The sequence below is a fragment of the Psittacula echo genome, assembly GCF_963264785.1.
Source record: "Psittacula echo genome assembly, chromosome: 9".
Classification (NCBI taxonomy): Eukaryota; Metazoa; Chordata; class Aves; order Psittaciformes; family Psittacidae; genus Psittacula; species Psittacula echo.
This window is the reverse complement of record NC_137745.1, coordinates 19531926-19551492: the sequence shown is the minus strand read 5'-3', so window position 1 is coordinate 19551492 and position 19567 is coordinate 19531926. Positions and strand designations below refer to the sequence as shown.

The following is a 19567-nucleotide window of genomic DNA, read 5'->3' as shown; positions in this document are numbered from 1 at the left end:
GTAAAGCTGCTGAGTCCATCTGGTCCATGATGTCAGGCTCTATCTCTTGTAACAGTCGTTCAGAGCAGGAGAGGCTGTGTGCAGTTTCACACTCATGAATAACCTGGGCAATAGCGTCCATTGCTAAGTCCACCCCTTGATCATGAGTCCATCTGTATGTTGCGTCTCTGCCCTAATGGCCTGAAGTCTCATGGGCCCACCAGGCTCAAAATAATTCACCCTCCCCTTCAGCAGTCTCTGACCTGTTGTCAGGGACTCCACACAGCTGCCTTCCATCTCTGACGCTTCCAAAGCACTGGAGGGGCCCAGTGGACCAGATACTTGCGCATACTGTCCCACACACCCTGCCACTCGTGACTGTCCAGCCTGAGGGAAAACCTTTTGGTCCTCCTATATCGTCATCTAACCCCAGACAAGACCCAAACCTGACTCTGCTTAACTCTCGGGACCAGACGAAATGGTCGTGGGCAAAACGCACTCTGTATGCATGCCAGCATGGTGATCCCCATCACAGTCAGCAGGCAGGTGTCAAGGGTACCCAAAGGCCATTCGGAATCTTCAGAACTCTCAAATGATGCTGCTGTACTTGTCACTGGGGCTGTAGCTGCTATGCTTGCTGGCTCTCTCACCACCAGCTTCTCTTTTTCTGAGTCCAGATCTTCCTCCTCTGCCTTGCTGGGAAATGCTGCGTGGTCTCCTGCATCCTCCTGGGGCTCGGGCTCGCAGGGCTTGGTGGGCAGCTGCCGGGGGATGCTCTCGGCCACTGCTGGGCTGGGCTTGGCCGCAGGGCTCGGCTCCTCTGCCGCCTCCTCTAGCTGCACGGCAGCCGCCTCCTTCCCCTCCTCGACCACTCCGACCTCCTCCACCGGCAGCCACTCCCTCCTGGCCTCCGGCCCCGCAGCCGTTTGGTCCCTGGGGCTGCTCTCCCAGGCAGCTTTGGCCACCGCCGGCTCCTGGGGCTGCTGCCCCTTGGCTCCCTGCAGCCTCACAAAGGTGGAGGCGAGGACGAGGACCAGGATGGTGAAGAGTAGCAGGACGGCCAGGTACAAGTCCACAGCCATGTCCATCCCGCCCTGCTGCCAGAGCCTGCCCCTATTACAAGTCATTACCTTAAAGTACAGTGAGAACTTTAGCCCAAGGGCCCCGGCCAATAAACACTAACACAGCAAATACCAGCTATAAGTAAGGTACGACATGCTGAAACTGTGAGATCAAAACCAACAACTTTGAGAGCCAACAAATCAGCATTGTGACGAGTGACTATTAATCCAAAACAGTGAATGCTTATCACAAATACAATTAGACACACTCTGGTCAGATCTGTCGTTATCTCAACCCTTCGGGCCCCACGCTGGGCGCCAGAAAGAACTGTTGTGGTTTAAGCCCAGGCCGTAAATCAGAACCACGCAGTCCACTCCCCCCGATGCCCTTTCTTCCCCCTTTCCTTTCCCTTCCTGTTCCTGGAGGGATGGAAGGAGAATTGAAAGAATGTAACTCCCACAGGTTCAGATAAAAACAGTTTAGTAACTAAGATATAACACAAATGACTACTGCTACTACCAATAATAATAATGATAAAGGAAATAACAAGGGAAGAGAATACAACCACTCACCACTATACCGACCGATAATACCCAGCCCTATCAAGCAGTGAATCAGCCTTTCTGGGCAACTCCCAGTTACCTCATGGGCATGATGTGCTGTGGTATGGAACACCTCTTTGGCTAGTTTGGGTCAGGTGTCGTGTCTCTGCTTCCTCCCAGCTTCCCCTCCTCCCTGGCAGAGCACGAGGCTCAGACAGTTCTTGGTCAGACTAAACATTACTAAGCAGCAACTGAAAACATTGGTGTTACCAGCGCTGTTCCCAGGCTGAAAGTCAAAACCACAGCACTGCACCAGCTACTAAGGAGAAAAAATGACTGCTACTGCTGAACCCAGGACACAGCTGTTACACAGTGACATCTGTGTATGCTGGAGATGAAGTAACACTAGTATAGTGCTCAATGGGCACTCTAAACTGTTCTTCTCTTGTTATCTATCAAGTTAAAGCTTCCTTAAGTTAATCCTAAATTTAGATATCTACAAACAATTAATACGCCTGAATCACAGTGTAACTAAAATGGGTGGCAATGTGACATCCTTCATTCAAAAGCTGAGCTCTGTCTTCTTCCTGTGAGTGTTGCCTACTCTTTGAAAGGGGGAACTGGATTTCTTCTTTTTTCCTCAGGTTGGGATTGTTTGTAATCTTATATGAATTAAATAGGAAGATGGGGTTTTGGTCTAGCTATACTGTGATAATAGTGCCCCTGGGTGAAGAGTAGGCACCCAAGAATATCAGGCAGTGAGTTGGGAGTTCTGATAGTGAGGTAAAATGTTTTACAGAGAACAGGTTACGAGATGGTCAATTTGTGATTCTATAATACTATGCTTGTACCTTCTGCAAAGATAACTGGCAGCTGTGAAGTGGCTTCTGTTGGAGAGGTAAAAGAATATTCTCACATTCCTCCTCTGATTCCTCAGAGGACAACACGAGCAGTTCGAGTTCTGATCTAAGCAGCTTTTACAGAGAACAGCCCAAATAGAAGACCATATTTTGGGATCTAAAGAAGTTAGTGATAGCTAAAAGAGTTCCTTGATATTGTTTAAGTTGTATGAAGTGTGCTGGTCCATGGATTCTTGTGGATCAGTTTAATGAGGAAGATAAGCACAGGTATGTGCTTACTTTGCATAGATGTCGATGCTAGTGGTTCTTTCTACCAGCACCCAAAGCTCTTGGGAACTGCTGATGAGTAGGTAGGAGCTTGCTTTTGCAGGGTCCTTCACAGACCCAGATATGGTTTGGGATAATTGTTCTGCCTATCTTCCCTTGTGACATTGCACAAGGATTTGTTTCACTGCTGTTACTTGGTGTGCTTGTATGAGTCACTGGGGAAGGCATGCCATTTTTTTTATCTGTATATGGATCCCTATGTGAGACATTTGTGGTATTTGGTGAGCATACATCCTAAATACCCATTAACAGTCTGGGTATCACTTGTATATGATGGTGTCAGACTCCACTTGCTGTTTCCTCACACCTTTCTCAGCTGTATTTTCCACAGATCGGCTTTGGGTGCAGAAGCTCAGTGTTCTTTCTTAAGAGAGATCTCACCACATACCTGCAAGCCTTGTATTTCTAGACTGGAGGATTGCTGTGTGCCTGCAGAGGTTTGTTCTTGGAGATGGTTCAGAAGCTAATGCAGAATTAATTTGCCTGTTAGCAGAAGCATCAGTTTCCAAGTTTTGTTCTTTAAAGGGAGATGAGGTATAGGCTTCTCTGTAGTTAAGATGACTCCTCTTGAACTGTGCTCTGTGTCACTCGTTCATCTTGGTGAAAACAGGCACGTGGGTGCTCCCTCTGTCACATGTGACTTCTTGTAGCTTGGTTTTCAGACTGTTTTCTGGTTTACCAAGGACAGATATAATTAAGGTCTTGTCTTAGGTTTGTTTTTTTTTTTAAATGAGTGTGGCCTGATTCTAATCGCCTACTTCAGATTAAGTAATTCAAACTGGAAAGGTGGAAACATTTCAGTTCCCTACTCTTCTGTTGCTATTTGTATTTTCACAAAGGACTGTTTCCTCACTGATTGATATTATCCTTCAAAGTTGATTTGCGGCTGAATGATGCACCCTTTATGTAATTTGGCTCTTATTCTTTCAGATGAAAGAAATCTTTAGATTTTTAGAACTATATTTCATTTCATCCCATATTTGAAAGATGATGTTGCTACATATTCCTTGCCATAAGCTTGAATGAAAATGTTGACAAAACAGTATTTCAGTTTCCAATAAATACAGTAAATGTGAAACATAATCAAATTCAGTAGTGTTTGACATTTTAAGTCATTGTGGGCTAGATATTTAGGAAAAAAATGCTTTCAGAAAGTCCACAGATGTGGAAGCAGAGGGTACCTAAGTCATTTCAGAATCCTTTAGTTTTCAACTACATGGATTCTAAATTAATCTTTTATACAATACACTGTTTTCCTAACGTCTACAGTTGTGTCTCTGTTTCCAGACACTGAAAAACTTGGCTTAATTTTTCCAAGCTTTTAAAACAAATGGACCTCTTCCTTTTCAGTCTCAGAGTTTAGAGACTGAAAAATCGGTTTTCAATTCTGACTCAAGTTTAAGACACTGTTCTCTCTGCAGATACTGCACAGAACAAAAGTAAAAGTAAGGCGAAAGCTTTTATACTCAATTCAATATATTTTGTGGAAAATTATACTCAATATGATATGGCAGTGCAGTTTAAAACTGAACTGCAAGTAAAGTATTTCCTTTCCCAATGTGTATACAATTCAAAAAGCAGTGTCCACTTATCTGAGGACTCACTGACTTGAAGTTTGTAATTGCCTAAAATAAGCATAGGCTTTAACACAGGTTGTTTTAATTTTATACTTAATATATGCTTATTCAGAAAGAAAATTCTATGTACTAAACCAAAGCTTTTATGCTCCGTTTAAATAGCACAGCACTTCTGGTCAGTGGTGGAGACTTGACTGCTTTTTACAAGTGAAGAAACAATAAAAGTTGCCCAGGCTTTTTGCCATTCCTTGTTCCTTTTGCCTGTGACAGATGTTGGATTTGTGTGGGTGTGGTGGATTTTTTTATAGTGCTGATTGAAGAAAAAGCAGACTGGGGAGATGACAGTGAGGTATTTTTCCTCTGTCCTTTTAGATCTGAAAATACAGTGGTCTAAACAGCCCAGTGTGAGTGTGGTGAGCTTGAGCACCAAACTAACCCTTGAAGTGGGTTGTTAAATATCTGTCTTCACTGCTTCATAATTTGGCAGAACATGTTCGTTCCTGAAACAAAAGGACAATTAAGACTGAATGACCTGAGCTGCCTTCCTGCCACACAAGAGCATTCTGTTAGAGAAAGAGGGTATGACGCTGAGGAGAGATGCAGGTATACTGAACCCTTTCTTTGAGTCTTGGAGGCTTCTTAGAGCTTGGCTCGTGATGGCACTTCTTGGCCTCTGGTTTATCTGGAAGAACAATAGGACTGTAACAGCTTCTTCCCACTCAGTATTATTTGCTAGACACAGATTTCTATATTTGATCTATACAATAACGAATTCAGTTGCTTTATTGAATGCGAATTCTTATGGTTTGACAGAGAAAGACTTTGATCCACAGGTAAATGCCAAAGATGAGACTCCTGAGCTGCTTTAAACAGTTCTATCATCTGAGTGATTCAGGGATTGGGTTAAGCTAATAGTATCTTACTCTACATTTCACATCTCATCTAAATCAGGAATGGCCGAGAGACTGAACATGCATGCTGTTTAGTGCAAAATAGAGGTTTTGGTTCAGCTAAAACTAAAGCAGTTTGTATAAGAGTAGTAACAAAGCCATGGATTAACAGGTCTTACTGCATGTCCTCAAAAGTGCATTGTGGTGACACATGTTGATGGCCAGTATGGGACAGGAGCTTGAGCCAATGGTACCTGTGCTGCCCCAGCATTTTGCAGATAAGACTTTGCTGGCCTGCAAATGATCTAGCATGTGTCATGTTCTGTAGTTGTGGAGAGAAAGTGTTTATAATGTGTGGTGTTTATAATGTGTGATGTCTAGATATGAGGAGAAGTGAAACTATAGGTATGCTTTCTTCAATTATTCTTACTTCATTTTACATTTGTTTTAATGTCTGCAATGGACTATTTTTGCTGTCTCTATAGGAGGAAGAAGAGCAAGAGGAAGAAGATGATGATGAAGATGATGATGATACAGATGACCTTGATGAACTAGATACAGACCAGCTGCTAGAGGCTGAGCTGGAGGAGGATGAGAACAATGAGAATGCTGGTGAGGATGGAGAAAATGACTTTTCTCCCTCTGATGATGAGGAGCTTGCCAACCTCCTGGAAGAGGGAGATGAGGGTGAAGATGAAGATTCTGATGCTGATGAGGAAGTCGAGCTGATTCTTGGAGATAGTAAGTGTGTGCTTAGCTTGGTGACCACAGGCGACCTGTTCTCTACCTAAGTCTTCCCTAAAGTGACTGAGCTGACTTTCTCTCTTGCTGGTATGAAAGGCACTAATCATCGTGCTTGTTCACCTGTGGCCTCTCATAGTAATCTGTCAGTAAAAACAGCTATTATCTGAGAGAACAACTGAGAGTTCTGGAAAGAAAGGTGTCTCCTTTCTTCGAATGCTCCCAGGTGCATATGTGAGAACTTGGCAGGCCAAGAAGTTCCATGTGAAGAGGCCTTGTCTGGTTGCTTGTCTGTCCCACCCTTCAAGGAGATACTGGTTGATCTGTTACCTCACCTGTCTTCTTTGCCTTATTTGTACTTGTAAGGACAGAAAAGCATTTTTGGTCCTTGGTGCTATTCTTTCTCTTCTGTAATTGCTTAAAGTGCAAAACAAACATGGCATTTCTGATTTCACTTCCTTTTTTAGATTCTTCTGAAGCTAGCATAACTTTTGGGATAGCATTTAAGTTGTTTTTTTCCTGGCATTCCACAGATTTGAAATGTTAACTCTGTGTGTGTGTGTTTCTGTGTATGTATGAGAAAGAAAGGTCTAAACTTTATATGTAACAATTAAATTTGTAAAAAGACTTCACAAGAACAAGAAGGTGAGTAGGATAGCATCAGGCTTGGGATTTGTGGCACCAGAGTCTGTTCCCTTTTCTTGCGGCACAAGTTTTTAGTATGTGCAGCCAAGTTATTTTTAATTTCCAAGCTGTAAAATGGGGATTAACGTAGTTACCTTAAGTTAGAAGGTGGGTAAGGATGAGTAATTACCGAGTGCAAGATATGTGAAGTCCTGCAGTTGTAGGAGATAAATGTGAGGGCTGTGGTGGAATCAATCTTCCCTGCCTATGTGCTGGAGGATTAAGCATGCCAGGGCTCTGTTTTGGCACTAATGTGGCTGGCAGACTCATCCACGTCTTCTCTGTTCACATGTAGCTCAGTCATTTTTAAGGATGTGGCCACATATGGTTGCCAGAGTTATTCTGTGGGGTAAGTTTGTTGTTCTCTTGAAGGTAGTAGGCATACAATACAGGGCTTTATAGGGCATTTACATAGCTCAAATTCATTAATAGCTATTGCAGTTCAACACTTTGGGACTGTGGATAACTTCTGCCTGTCCCAGTAGCTGTCAGGACCTTTTTGACACAACTTCACTTCTGTTTCCTCATGGGATGTGTCGTGGTTTAAGCCCAGGCCGTAAATAAGAACCACGCAGTCTACTCCCCCCCGTCCTTTTTTTCCCCCCAATCCTGGAGGGATGGGAAGGAGAATTGAAAGAATGTAACTCCCACGGGTTGAGATAAGAGCAGTTTAATAACTAAGGTATAACACAAATCACTACTGCTACTACCAATAATAATGATAAACGAAATAACAAGGGAAGAGAATACAACACCTCACCTCCCGCAGACCAGTACCTCACCCCACCCAGCAGCGAACTAGCCCTTCCGGGTAACTCTCAGTTTACATCCTGGGCATGACGCTCTATGGTGTGGAATACCCCTTTGGCTAGTTTGGGTCAGGTGTCCTGTCTCTGCTTCCTCCCAGCTTCCCCTCCTCCTTGGCAGAGCATAAGGCTCAGAAAGTCCTCGGGCAGACTAAACATTTGAGCAGTAACTAAAAACGTTGGTGTTAGCAGCGCTGTTCCCAGGCCAAAAATAAAAAACACAGCACTGCACCAGCTACTAAGAAGGAGAAAAAATGACTGCTACTGCTGAACCCAGGACAGGGTGCAGAGCCAGAAGTTATTAAGAGAGCACCCAGAGTGCTGGAACTGGAATTGTCCAAGGGGCAGAATGGAAAGTAAGTACAGGAACAGTTAATGAAATGGCCTGAAACAAAACTAGGTGCTACTTGACACTTGGGTATTTGAAGTGTGCTCTGCAGAGCGCTATATATTATGAAATGGTCACATCTGTACACTGTTTAGAGGTAGAACTTTGATCTGGTATTGCAGTGGAGCTGCAGCCAGACGATTCTGTGGCTGTTAGGTTGCTTAGCAGCATCGTTGGGAACTTAAAGCAGGGAGCGCAGCTCTGCCAAGCTGATGTGTGGTCCTTGCACAGGGTTTGGTGAGTGGGGTTCTGTGACTGCTTCTCTGTGACTTCAACTTCATCTGGCTTGCTTTTGTTTCTCACCCAGCAAGAGCAATTAAAATTTCCCTCTTCTTTGCTTATAGTGTGTTCCAGAATGAAAAGTTGTAAGGGCACGGACACTGTTGCCCAGTACAGACCTGAGGCGTGGTGGTATAGTTAGAGTGCTTCTACTGCAGACCATTGCTGTGTTTTGGATGAACTTCCGCAACATACAGTGGGCATGCTTCAAAACAAAATAATTCAAAGAACAATTGAAACTGCTTTGGTCCCTCGTGCTTTAGGAGGGGTTTTATTTTCTTTTCAGGAATCATCCATGGAGAACCTTTTAAGTATAAATTTATCTTCCTCCTCCTTTGCCACCTCCTTAGGGTGGGTAGATATGTTTTGTCTGTAGCAGTTTATACAGTGTGCAGATAGAGGTTGTTCCTGGACAGGTGGGGTGTCCTTTTTGAAATGCATGTGTGGCACAGGATGGAAAAAATACATGGAATTCTCACTAGCAGCATGGCTGACTCTTCTTTCCATTTCTGTTATTGAAAATGGCTATTTCCAGGCAGGTCTATAAGCTTCTGCCCAGCATTTGACTGCAGCCAGGTTCACTTACGGACACTGAGTTCAAAACTGGGAGGCTGTGTGGTAGACTGGAGAATAAAGAATTAGGAGATCCCTTTTCAAAGCTCTTCTTTGGTGTTTAAAAATAAAACCCACAGCAGTTTCTCTTCTTCTCCAGAATTTCTGGATTATCTTGCTTGTGCTTCTTTTCCTCTTACTGCATAAGTGTAGCTGCTGCAGCACTGGCTGGTGCTTTCCAACTACCCTTACATGGCTGTAGCTGTTCTGGGAGCACTTGGCCCTTCAGCTTAGGCTTAGTATGAGGGGTGGTGTGACTGGAGCATTCATTGCTCATCTTCAGGGAGGAGGGTTTGGGAAAAGGGTTTGTGCCCTCTGCTGCTTGTCTGTGATTCTTTTCCTAAGGAAAGCACCTGGAAAGGGTGAACCTTCCGGAAGGCCTTGCTTACCTTGACAGGAATGTTAGAGATCCAGTGTAACTGAGATGGCTAAGAGGAAGTCTTGGTGTCTTTTTTCTGTTTTTGTTTTGTTTTTTACTATTTTTAACACTAGTTAACTGCAGCATCCAATGAAATCACATAAGAAAAAGAGCCAACATCACCTCTAAGGTAAGGCAGGAGACCTCTTGCTGCCAGAGCTGCTACCACTTCCCTCTTGCACAACTGAGGAAGAAGAGATCTTATGTCTTACAATAAAAAGCAATTGTGTGTGTGTGTGACTGCTTCTGGCAAAGCCTTCCATGCCTTCATTCTGTACCATGATGAAGAAAATCAGGAAAACTACGATTTTCAGGTCACCTTTAATGAGTGCTCTGTAGTTAAATTAATTACAGAAATCTTTGGGTTGCTAGAGGAGGAAGCTCCTAGTTGTGAATGTATGGATTGTTTCCCCTCTGTGCTGTGCGGAGGGGAGTGACAGACCAGTAAGAACCTTGTCCTAAGGAAGCCTAGGTCTAACTTGCTGCAGAATGATTTAGCCCTATGCACATTATACAGAAGCCATATTTCACCACATTGGGTTGGTGGAACTGTCAAGCTTGCTTTCAAGTAACAGCTGTGAGGAATGACTGCCAGATCTGTCCAGCCCCCAGCCTGAAGAGCTGTTGCACTTAGATGTGCACAGTAAGTTGTACAGGCAGCTCATGTGCAGGTAACTTACTGCTCGTGTCTTTCTCCCCATCTTGTCGTGGGGTAAAATGCCTGCCAGCTAATACAGACTGCACTTGCTAAAGCTTGACCCTCTGTTTCAACCAGGGAAAGGAAGCTCTGGTGCAGATTTGCTAACTGCTTTTGATTGATTTGAAATGCACTAATGGTGCTAGCTGCCTGCGTCATTGCTGGGAGCTGCTGGTCTCAAGCAGGTGCTGGCCGTCTCTTGTAACTCTAAATGATTTGCCTTGCTTGGCAAGCCCTGACAGCTGTGTTCCTCCACAAACCAAACATAACCTGCATGTCTTCTTTGCAGCCGACAGCTCAGATAACTCCGACTTGGAGGACGACATTATCCTGTCTCTGAATGAGTGAGGAGTGACTGCAGGCGGGGTGTTGGCAGGAGGAGACGCTCCTTTCCCAGCAGACAACCAGAGACCAAATGGGAAACCAATCCTGGGCACCCCGACCCTTCTTCTCGTGGGACAACCTGAGGAACTCCAGCCCATCCGCTGTGTTGGTTTGAGTCAGTTTGAGGCTCGGGGCTAAGTCCGAGGCTCTACAATAAAGAGACCTGGGGTTAGGCCTCTTTTCTCTGCCTTTTTTTTTTTGTTTTTTTTATTTTTTATTTTAGGCTGAGATGATTCTCCTCTTCAAGGAAACTTCTGAAGATATTTCACAATATATTTTCTTTGTATAAAGTTCTTTCCTAAAGAACAGAAATAGTTTTATATAAAACAAAAAAAAAGGACAAAAAAAAAAAATAAAAGGCAGGTGTTCTAGTAAAGAGGGGATGAACTTTGTATTCCTGTAGTACCTTGTTACCATGGGGTAGGTGTGGGGGAGAAAAATTGTTTAAAATTAAAAGAAGAGGCATTTTTATGCAATGCAGTGAAATCCGAGCATCATGGGTTCTGATATTGGTGAGGAGTGAGAATATTTTTCTTTTAAACATGATTTTATTTTTAAAAGAAAGAAGCAACAGGAGTTAACCCCTGCTAGTGGGTCAGTGGCTTTCCAGGTGCTTTTGTCCTCCAGGGAAGAGCCCTGGGGGGGCATTTGGTAACTGAAGGTATAGGCTGTTTGAAACTCTTGTCGCGGTGCCAGTTGTAATGAGAGGCTGAAATCCTGTGTTGGCCTAGTCAGTCTGGTATTCCTGAAGACAAGAAGATCTGGGATTGACGTTGGAGCCCTCTTTTCTCCCATCTGCCCTTTATGGTTCAAGTTTTTTAATGTTTTTTTTTTTTTTTCTTTTTTTTTCCTTGCCCTCTGTGTGGAAAATGCAAATTGAAGCCTTTTTCTTTAATGTAAAGTGTATTTATTAAAAAATTAAATACAAATCCTGTCTCTGTTTTTGGCTGTGAGTTGCAGCCATGCATTCCTCTGCCACCTATTCATGCTCTGCAGAGTTGCTTACCCAGAGAGCCACTAGCTGTAGGTGCTGACCTGGCTGTAATAAGGAAGGGCAAAGGAAACATGGGGTGAGATCTGTGGGAGTGCAGGCTCTAGTCCTTGGGGACTCCCAGAGCTTCATGATGAGACACTTCACAGTGCCTCTGGGTTCAAACCTGACTGTTTGGTTTGCCTGACAGCCTGGAATTCTCCATGGGGTTGCAGCAGCACACCCTCGCTGTGCAATGTGGGAGCTGGAAGGCGCTGCTAATGTCAGGCTGTGATCTGGTTGGATGGACCAGAAGATCCACCCTGCGGCTGAGTTACCGGAAGCACAGTGAGCTGCAGGGAGCTCTCACTGCCTTGCCGCTGTGTGTCAGAAGGCAGGAGCAGCACTGGGCCTCCTCGTCTGTGTGTGGTTTGGTGGTATGTTGGCTGCCTTGTGGCTGTACTGGCAGAAGGCAGCTTAGGTGCTCCTGTTTGAACGTGACAAGAGGCCCTGCCCTTAGAAGGGGATGAAAAAAATAGCAGTTGAGTGTTTAATTTCACTGTAGAGCACACAACTACACAGCTTGGTTCTGTGAGTCAGATCTGGAAGGTGAGTGTGCTTGTTGCTTGCTTGGACAAGGCCAAAAATGTGCTGCTTATTCCCAAGTGTTCAGATAACATCCACTCAGCTTTTTACTCTTTCTCTGTTTTGGCCACTTTCAGAATAGTTTGAGGCAGAACAGGGAGCAGGAGCCTTCCTGCTCCTTGACACTACAGCAGTTTTTCCACCAAGACCTGTGCTCATCTCAACTGGCTCAAGGTTTCACTGCTTGAAGAGGAAGGATTTTCTTTTTAACCAGGAGAAGGGATGGCTTTTTTCCCTCCAGCATGGCATCTACTTAATGCACTGACCCAGCGCTGCTTGTTAATAATTAAAAAGGAAAGTTTCTGCTGCAACTTATAACGGATAATTGTACCCTGCAGAGTTGATAAAGACAAACAAGTTGTGATTAATGCAGCATTTAAGACCAGCAATTGGAGCAGCATTCTGATTAAATGAGGGGATTGGAAATCAGATAGGATACCCAACAGCTGTGGAAGCCAGCCTCTGCCTTATCAAAAACCATCTTGTGCAACTTTACCTAAGAAAATGTGCTGCTCAAGAGGAGGGAAAGAAAAAACACATACTGAGCTACTACTACCACCAGAAGGAGATGCTGTCCCAGATGTCTGTGTCTTCTTCTGGTGTGACACCACAACTGTAAGCAGCTCCATCTCTTGCTGTTTTGGGCCTGGCTATGTCAGAGAAATTTACTAACTAGTTTTGTGAGACAGAACCAAAACAACCAGCACGGAGCTCCTATTCAGAAGTTTGACTTGAAACCGGGCCACTGTGAGTACATCTGCTGTCCCTCCCCTCCCACGCGTACCTCCCTTGAATGGCCTTAGCCCACACACAGGTCACCCACCCAGCACTGCCAGGGCAGCCCCTCTGCTTGCTTATTGCAGAGCTGCTGAAGTGATATAGCTGAGGGGGGTTGCCTGCACCCTGGGCTACTGCCTTTGCTCTTGAGGGGCATGGCTCAAGATGTGCTGGAGGAATAGAGTGACTGCAACAGGCTGGGTGCAAAGTGGGGATTCCCAGTTAAGGACTAGCAGGGGTTGGTTGGTTGGTTTGTTTCTGCAACTACTTGAGATGGGGGAAATCTGAGCACGCTGTGAGCGGACCATGAGTAACTGCTTGGCCCATTTAGTGCACTGCACACTTGAGTCCAAGCTGTGTAACCATTGTGCCAGCACACTGGGAGGTTGCACACATATCCTTGCAGTGCAGTGGTTCAGATAAAATCTCATGTAGGCCATGGATAGGAAAGCAGGGTGGAAACCTCAGGGCTGGTTAACCTGCCTGATAGCTAAGGGTAATCACCAGGGTATGGTCAGCTCATCAGCACATGTTGGGCACAGGGACTGCCAGGGTCTAGCCCTGCTGTCAATGTTCCTGTTACAGTAAAGACAAATGGTAGCTGGTGTTAAAAAGAGGCTTTGTAAGACAGAGTATTTGCTGAATGGGTGTTGGAAAAAAAAAAAGAGGAGTAACTCAAATCTGAACGCTTGTCAGACCACCACATCCATCACCTCATGCTCTGGTCCCACCTTGAGTTTTAGATCACCCTCAGAGAGACACAGGCCATTACACTGGTTCAGTTACCTTACAGCCACTGCTGTACCGGGTGGGCTGAAAGACATCCCTTCGGCACTGTTATACCCACCATCTTCCATCATCACTGAGTGTCTTGGGCCTTCCAGCTAGGCTGTGGTGTTCGTCCCACCCCCCTGCCACTAGCTATCTTCTCCCTGGCACTGCATCCCATCTCAATTTAAGGGCCAAATCTTGCAAGCTGTAAGACAGAGATGTAAGTAAATCATTACATTCACCGTAATGAGCTACCTTTTTTCAGGCCTGTTTCTCTTGGGACCAGCCTGGATTCATGTCTGAGAGGACAGGATCATATCCAGAACTGCAGGAACAGGAGCTGTGGCCTCAGCACAGCAGGTTCCAACAATGGCTGTGGCTCACCTGCATGCAGTGGAGCTGGGAAGGCTCAGGTCATCAGGTTAGAGGGCTTATGCTGCTTCTGTCCCATTTTTTTTTCCTTAAGCTCTCTGACTCCTCACTTAGGCCTGTTAATTTGTTTGTAGAAGGGAGATTTGCTGGTCCTCCATTTGTGCACACATGCTCACACCCATCAGGCACTTTGCTGGGAAGAGAAATCCCAGCATTAAAAATCTTATCCAACCCAAAGCATGACGATGTTTGTGTTCTAAAACCCCTTCCCATTATTATTTGCTTGTCTCCAAAGGAAAGCAGGAGATGGGGATTTCTGGTGGTTCCCTGGCTTTTTGCCATCAAGCAATTGCAGCTTTTATCATGTATTGATTTTTTTCCCCTTCTGATTCCTCACATTCACTCACCATAACACACACACACAAAGCCACTCCACAGCCTCAGGAGCTGCCAGTGAGAAGCCAGCCAGGGGCATTTGTTATGGCAGCACCATGCACTCTGCCTCAGACTGACCGGACACCTCCAACACATAGGATACTCTGACAAAAAGCTCTAATCACTATGACTCTGGCCATAAGGGGTATTTAATAGCACTTGGTTTCAGGTAATACTCAACGGTTACAATTGTTGACGTTTGGCGCTGTCTACATTTACAACAGCATCGGGGACTCGGTCACAAGGTTAAAGGTCAGCATCCCTGTAACCGTGTAAAACCAGGGGCAGGCCAATTACCCTGCACTGTGCAGCCATGGAGCTGCCTCTGCACTGCCCACTGCGGTGAGCCCAGAGGCATGGCTCGGCTGCTGGGAGCAGCAGGGTTGCTCCTCTGCTCCTACAGCACAACTCAGCTTTCCTGGACTCTGCAGCTCTCAGCAGAGGAGCCAGCTCAACTCTCACCATGGGAAACACCCCCCACCATGGCCTTGTAGCTGTACTCGGGCCCTTACAGACAGAATTATATTTCCTGGGGTACAGAAGATGTGTCATCAAGTGAAATACTGACCCCCTCATGATGACACTAACTCATTAGATTTACTTTTAATATAATCACAGTATTAAAAGTTAAGAAAGAAAAAAACCAAACCCCAACAAACCACCCCTTGTTGCTATCAATACATCATTCAATTAAGCAACTACTCAAACATCATCAGCTGACGATGTCCCTACTGTGACATTGCAGGGTTAAGAAATAAAGAATAAAAGCATCCTTAGAGTGAGTTATGCTCCCTGCTGCACAGCATCTGACACCAATCACACCTGAGAGCACAGGTTTAAAAGGGCCTTTGGCACCTGTCAGCAAGCGAGTCTGCTCGGTCACAGAGACTGGTGCAAGTCAGACTCTGCTTCTCCCAAGATTTGGTTCACTTGCTTGACACCATAACAAACAAACAAACAAACCACCTGCAAATTTAAAGAAACTTTAAACTTTAGTGTTTTTAATCCCACACAATTTTCCATAAGCTTCCTAAAATCTACAGGCATCATTTTAAAAAATAACAGTATCCCCAAACCGAACAGCATGGACTATAGCTCACATTTGAACTAGTTATGTATCCTCCTGTTAGTATGCACACAAAGCTGTCCCGGCTGCTCTTCTGAGCCCCTGACTTATACCACACACAGGGAAGATGACAACCATCCCATCCTACAGTTCGGTCTGTGAGCTCCAGTTTCCTGCAGGCACAAGGTACTTGCGGGAACAGACCATGTTTTCAGCCAGCCAGACGGGTGTTGGTTTTTTCTGTAAGCCTGCAAAGAAGCTTCAACTTTAACAACCCCCCCCCCCTTTGCTGTTTCTCTTTCAATAAGGGAGTTCAGAGAGTGCAACACAATCAACTATGCAAGAGACACCTAGTTTGCCAAAACCCTTGTGCCCTTTATTTGCTTCTCTACAACTAATACAGGCCCAAGAGGGTTCCCCCTTAAATTACCTTTTTTTCATCTCTCCTGCTTCTTTTCCTTTTCCTTTTATAAAACTGGGAATGCCAACCCTCAGTTTTGTTTTACCCAAGAACTTCTGACTGCAACATGTATCAAGTGCTCTCAAACCTCACAGAGTTGAATACAAAGTTGACTCCTTAGTAGCAACCCTTGTACCAAGTGTTAACTGTAACTGTTTTGTTGTGTATAAAACCCATGCCTTGATCAAGATTTGCCTCCTTGGGAGCTGGCATCCTGGGAGGCTTCTATCCTCAACCAGAGAGCCAACAGGAACACATCCAGCCTCAAACTGATGAAATAAAAAGCAATCAGGACCAAAAAAAAAGCAAGATCTAGCACCAACCTTTCAGTCTCTCATCAAGCACAATGAACCGCCCTTCCCCTCCCACCTTGCAGGACATGAATAAGGAGATGAGGAGAAGCAGGAGGCTAGGGCCTGAGAAACTGAACTGGGTTGGGACCATTCCCTTCCAGCCCCTGACAGCACAGGATGCCCTTTCCAGGCCATAAAAACTAGGATAGCGCACAAGTTTAGAAATCCATCAGTGAACAAGGCTTTACTGACAACTTTTCATACAGTTAAAAAATAAAAATACAGAACAACAGCAGACAGTGTCACATATTAAAAACGAATAAAATGGGCTCTATTTAAATGGGATTAAAATTAATTAGGAACTAAAAATCTTACCACTTTGGTTGAGGTGTTTTGAGCCTCCACCAAAATGATCTGCCTTAAAAACAACTGGGTTGTGTGACACACAAAGAAAACATGGAATTCGAAAAGACAGTGTGGGCTAGGCAGTGTCTTTGACTATAACTATCACCATATGTTCTTCTTCTAACTTTCCCAATGTCCTTAGTGCTGACTGGAGGTACTGCTGAGAGAATTCACAAGGAGGGAACGCGTAAAGCATGCCTGTGCTGTCTCTGCCCTTCGCCCCTCCCACGGGCAGGCTGATAACCCCAGCAGCCTGCTTCTGTTTCAAGTAGGAGACCAGATTCCTGAGAAGCCGTCGCTGCAAGCCAGGCTCTACAACAGGGAAGGTCCCCTCGGCCTCTGCCCCACCCGGGGCGGACTGGGTGGCCAGGAGCACAGCATAGCCGTTGGGGCTGCCTTGTTTGATACGGCGAGTGACTTCATCCAGCTTGGGCTGGTCAAGCCGAAGTCTCTGAGCGATTTTGAGCTGCGTTAACTTCCCGCCAGATGAATGGTCTTTAAGGAGTCCATTGATGACACCGAGGTCTCCCTCCAGGATGTGCATAGAGGTGGGGAAGCAGCTGTTTTTCAGCACAAGAAGCCCATTCCAAGCAAGTTGCAGTGTCTGAGCGTATTCCGATAGATTCTTTAGCTTTTTGGTCTCAGATTTTGGCTCCTCATGAGTTTTTGATTCCGATTCACCAGTTCGATGATTGCGTTCGCTGTCCCTTTTTTTAGGCTGGGGAGCATCGGATGGCTCACGATAGGGTTTCTCCTCAGTCGCATGACGATTGTTCTGAAGGGAGTTACCCTGCTCTTTCTCAGCTCCGGATTCTGTAGTGTGATTCTCCTTGCGAGCCCGGTCTGGGCTGCGGTCTAAAGCTGGCCCACTGGCCTTTGTCCTGCTTCTGTCCTCATAAGGCGAGTGAGTAGTCCTCCCGCGGTCACTGGAAAGGCTCCGGCGTTTCCTCCTTTCTTCCCATGGTTTGGGCACGCCGCGATCGCTGTCGCTTCCCCAGCGCTCTCCGCTCCGGCTACGCACCGACCGGCTGTAGCTTTCCAAATTGTTTCTGCGTTCAGCGTTTTTGGCAGGGCTGGCCCAGTCTGCCTCTGCAAAGCTCCTGTCTCTGTCTGAGTACAGGAGATGTGGAGGAGTCCTATCTCGCACCCTCAGGTCTTGCTCTAGGCTTCTGTGTCTGCTGTACCCATCAGCCAGCAGTTCGTAGTGCACAGGGAGTGGTGCGGGCTGGTACTGCTGCGGGTATCTCGTCTCTTCGGCTTTGGCAAAATCCACACGGAGTCTCCTCTCCGGTCCACCCAAAGGGAAACCCCTCATCTGGGCACATGCAGCCTGGGCAGCATCCAAGCTTTCATACTGGATATAAGCGAAGCTGTCTCCTTTCACATAGTCAATAGTCCTGATGCTGCCAAAGCGGTCGAACTCCCTGGCCAGGGCAGCCAGGGAAGTACTTGGACCAAGACCACCCACCCACAGCCTGGTAGTAGGGTTGGCTTTCCCGTAGCCAATTTTGATAGGGTTCCTGCCGACAACGCGGCCTGACATGGCGACTTTGGCCCGATGTGCCATGTCCAAGTTTTGGAACTTGAGGAAAGCATAAGCCCCACCTTGGCCCCGGGCAGGGCGCTTGATCACCACTTCTTCAATGATGCCGTACTTCTCAAAGGCACGTCTCAGCTCCACCTCCGAGACATTGTGGTCCAGGTTGCCAATGAAGAGGTTGCGAGTGGCTCTCTGGTCATCCTCCGGCATCAGATCTTCCTCAGCCACGATGGGGTAACTGTAAGGGCGTCCACGCTCATCATATAGCCCGTAGTAATCCAGGGCCCTCTCCCGCTCCCGGGAGAGCCCGATGGCAGCTGCTTCCAAAGCAAAGGCGGCGGCTGCAGCATGAGCGTGCCTGGGCCGCGGCTCCCGCAGTAAGGGGCTGGTGACAGGAGAGAGCGATCTCTGCTTGTACTGGTAGGTGCTGTGGATGGGCGGCAGGTACCCCAGCGGCTCTGGGGAGGGCGCAGGGGGCGGCGTGCGGCTCCTCCGGCCCCCGCGCAGGTACACCGGCTCCACCTTGAGGGGCCGATCGTAGAGGAGCAGCTGCCGGGCCCGGGCGTGCCGCCGGGCGTCGCGGGCGTCCCCGGGGTGTCGGAAGTTGACGTAGGCGACACGGCCGAGCTCGGGCGTGTGGGAGAGTTTGACACTGATGTCCCCGGCGCCCCCCCCCGCGAAGCGCTGGAAGAGGCGGAACAGGCCGTCCTCCAGCAGCTGGTCGGGCAGGGCCGCGCTCAGCCCGCTCACCAGCAGCGTCTTGTACTCACAGGAGCCGGGCGGCTCCCCGGCCAGGCCCGCCGAGCCCCCCAGCGGCGCCAGCAGCAGCGAGGGCGCGGCGCCCGGCGGCGGCCCGGCCAGCAGCAGCGAGGGGGCCACCACGGCGCCGGGCAGGGCCTTGGCCTTGGGCACGCCGAGCGCCCGGGACGACGAGGAGGAGGAAGAGGAGGACGAGGGGGCGGCCTGGCTGCTGCCGCCGCGGGCGCCCGAGGCCGAGCCGCTCCCCGCCGGGCGGTGGTTGGAGTCGCCGCTGCCGCCGCCGGCGCGCTCATCGCCGCGGTGGCTGCGGGAGCTGGAGCTGCCTCCGCCGCTGCTACCGCCGCCGCTGGTGGTTGTGGTGCCTCCGCCACTGCCGCCGCCGGGCGTGGACTTGTCCCGGCTGCTGCGGGAGGCGCCAGAGCTTCGGTGCGGGCCGCGCCGGCTGCTGCTCTCGCGTTCGCGCTCGCGGGGCCGCTTGGCGGCAGCGGCGCGGCCTCCCCCGGCCCCCGGCGGGCTGGAGTCCCGTTCGCTGCCCCGCTTCATGGCGCCGGGGCCCGCGGCTCAGGAGACGCCTCCGGCGGCCGCCGCCATCTTGGACAAAAGGGAACGAAGGCGGCTCCGGCCGCCGCGCCGCGCGGGCCCTACGTCATCGCCCCGCGTCCCGCCGCATGGCGGCGTCAGGGGCGCGAATGGCGCGGTACGGCGACGTGACGCAAGAGCACCTCCCGCCTGCGGGGCGGTCGGCCAATCACAGAGGGCGGCAGCGGCGCGAGCGCAGCCAAACCCCGCCCCCTGCCCTGCGGAGCGGGTGCGCGCGCGAGCAGCGCC

General features: G+C 47.9%; 2 protein-coding genes across 8 annotated transcripts in view; one reads left to right on the top strand and one right to left on the bottom strand.

Annotated features, from left to right (window-relative positions):
• Positions 1-10292, top strand: part of DCAF1 (DDB1 and CUL4 associated factor 1) — a 54810-nt gene extending 44518 nt beyond the window's left edge. For 2 of the 5 annotated variants that reach the window (XM_080625362.1, XM_080625366.1), the window contains 2 exons: positions 5723-5978; positions 10152-10292. In XM_080625362.1, the coding sequence (XP_080481488.1) occupies positions 5723-5978; positions 10152-10210 (315 nt within the window). In that variant the 3' untranslated portion in view covers positions 10211-10292. Of the gene's footprint in view, positions 1-656; positions 1044-5722; positions 5979-9239; positions 9296-10151 lie in introns of those variants that run through there. The other 3 variants (XM_080625363.1, XR_013957638.1, XM_080625367.1) reach the window with 3 other exon arrangements.
• A 136-nt stretch (positions 10293-10428) lies between these two features.
• Positions 10429-19410, bottom strand: RBM15B (RNA binding motif protein 15B). 3 transcript variants are annotated; one of them, XR_013957639.1, is made up of 4 exons: positions 16411-19410; positions 13794-13974; positions 13425-13614; positions 10429-10544 (listed from the first exon to the last, which is right to left on the bottom strand). XR_013957639.1 is itself a non-coding variant. In XM_080625368.1 (1 exon), the coding sequence occupies exon 1, from the start codon at positions 19280-19282 to the stop codon at positions 16517-16519; it is 2766 nt and encodes a 921-aa protein (XP_080481494.1). In that variant the 5' UTR covers positions 19283-19410; the 3' UTR covers positions 16253-16516. The 3 variants fall into 3 exon arrangements, 1 of the variants encoding a protein (XP_080481494.1); XR_013957640.1 differs by having other exon boundaries at positions 10449-10544; positions 13486-13614; XM_080625368.1 differs by lacking the exons at positions 10429-10544; positions 13425-13614; positions 13794-13974 and having other exon boundaries at positions 16253-19410.
• Between the last annotated feature and the right edge of the window lie 157 nt (positions 19411-19567).

Coding starts and splice junctions, on each gene's coding strand:
- RBM15B (XM_080625368.1), bottom strand. CDS start 19,282: ATGAAGCGGGGCAGCGAACGGGACTCCAGCCCGCCGGGGGCCGGGGGA.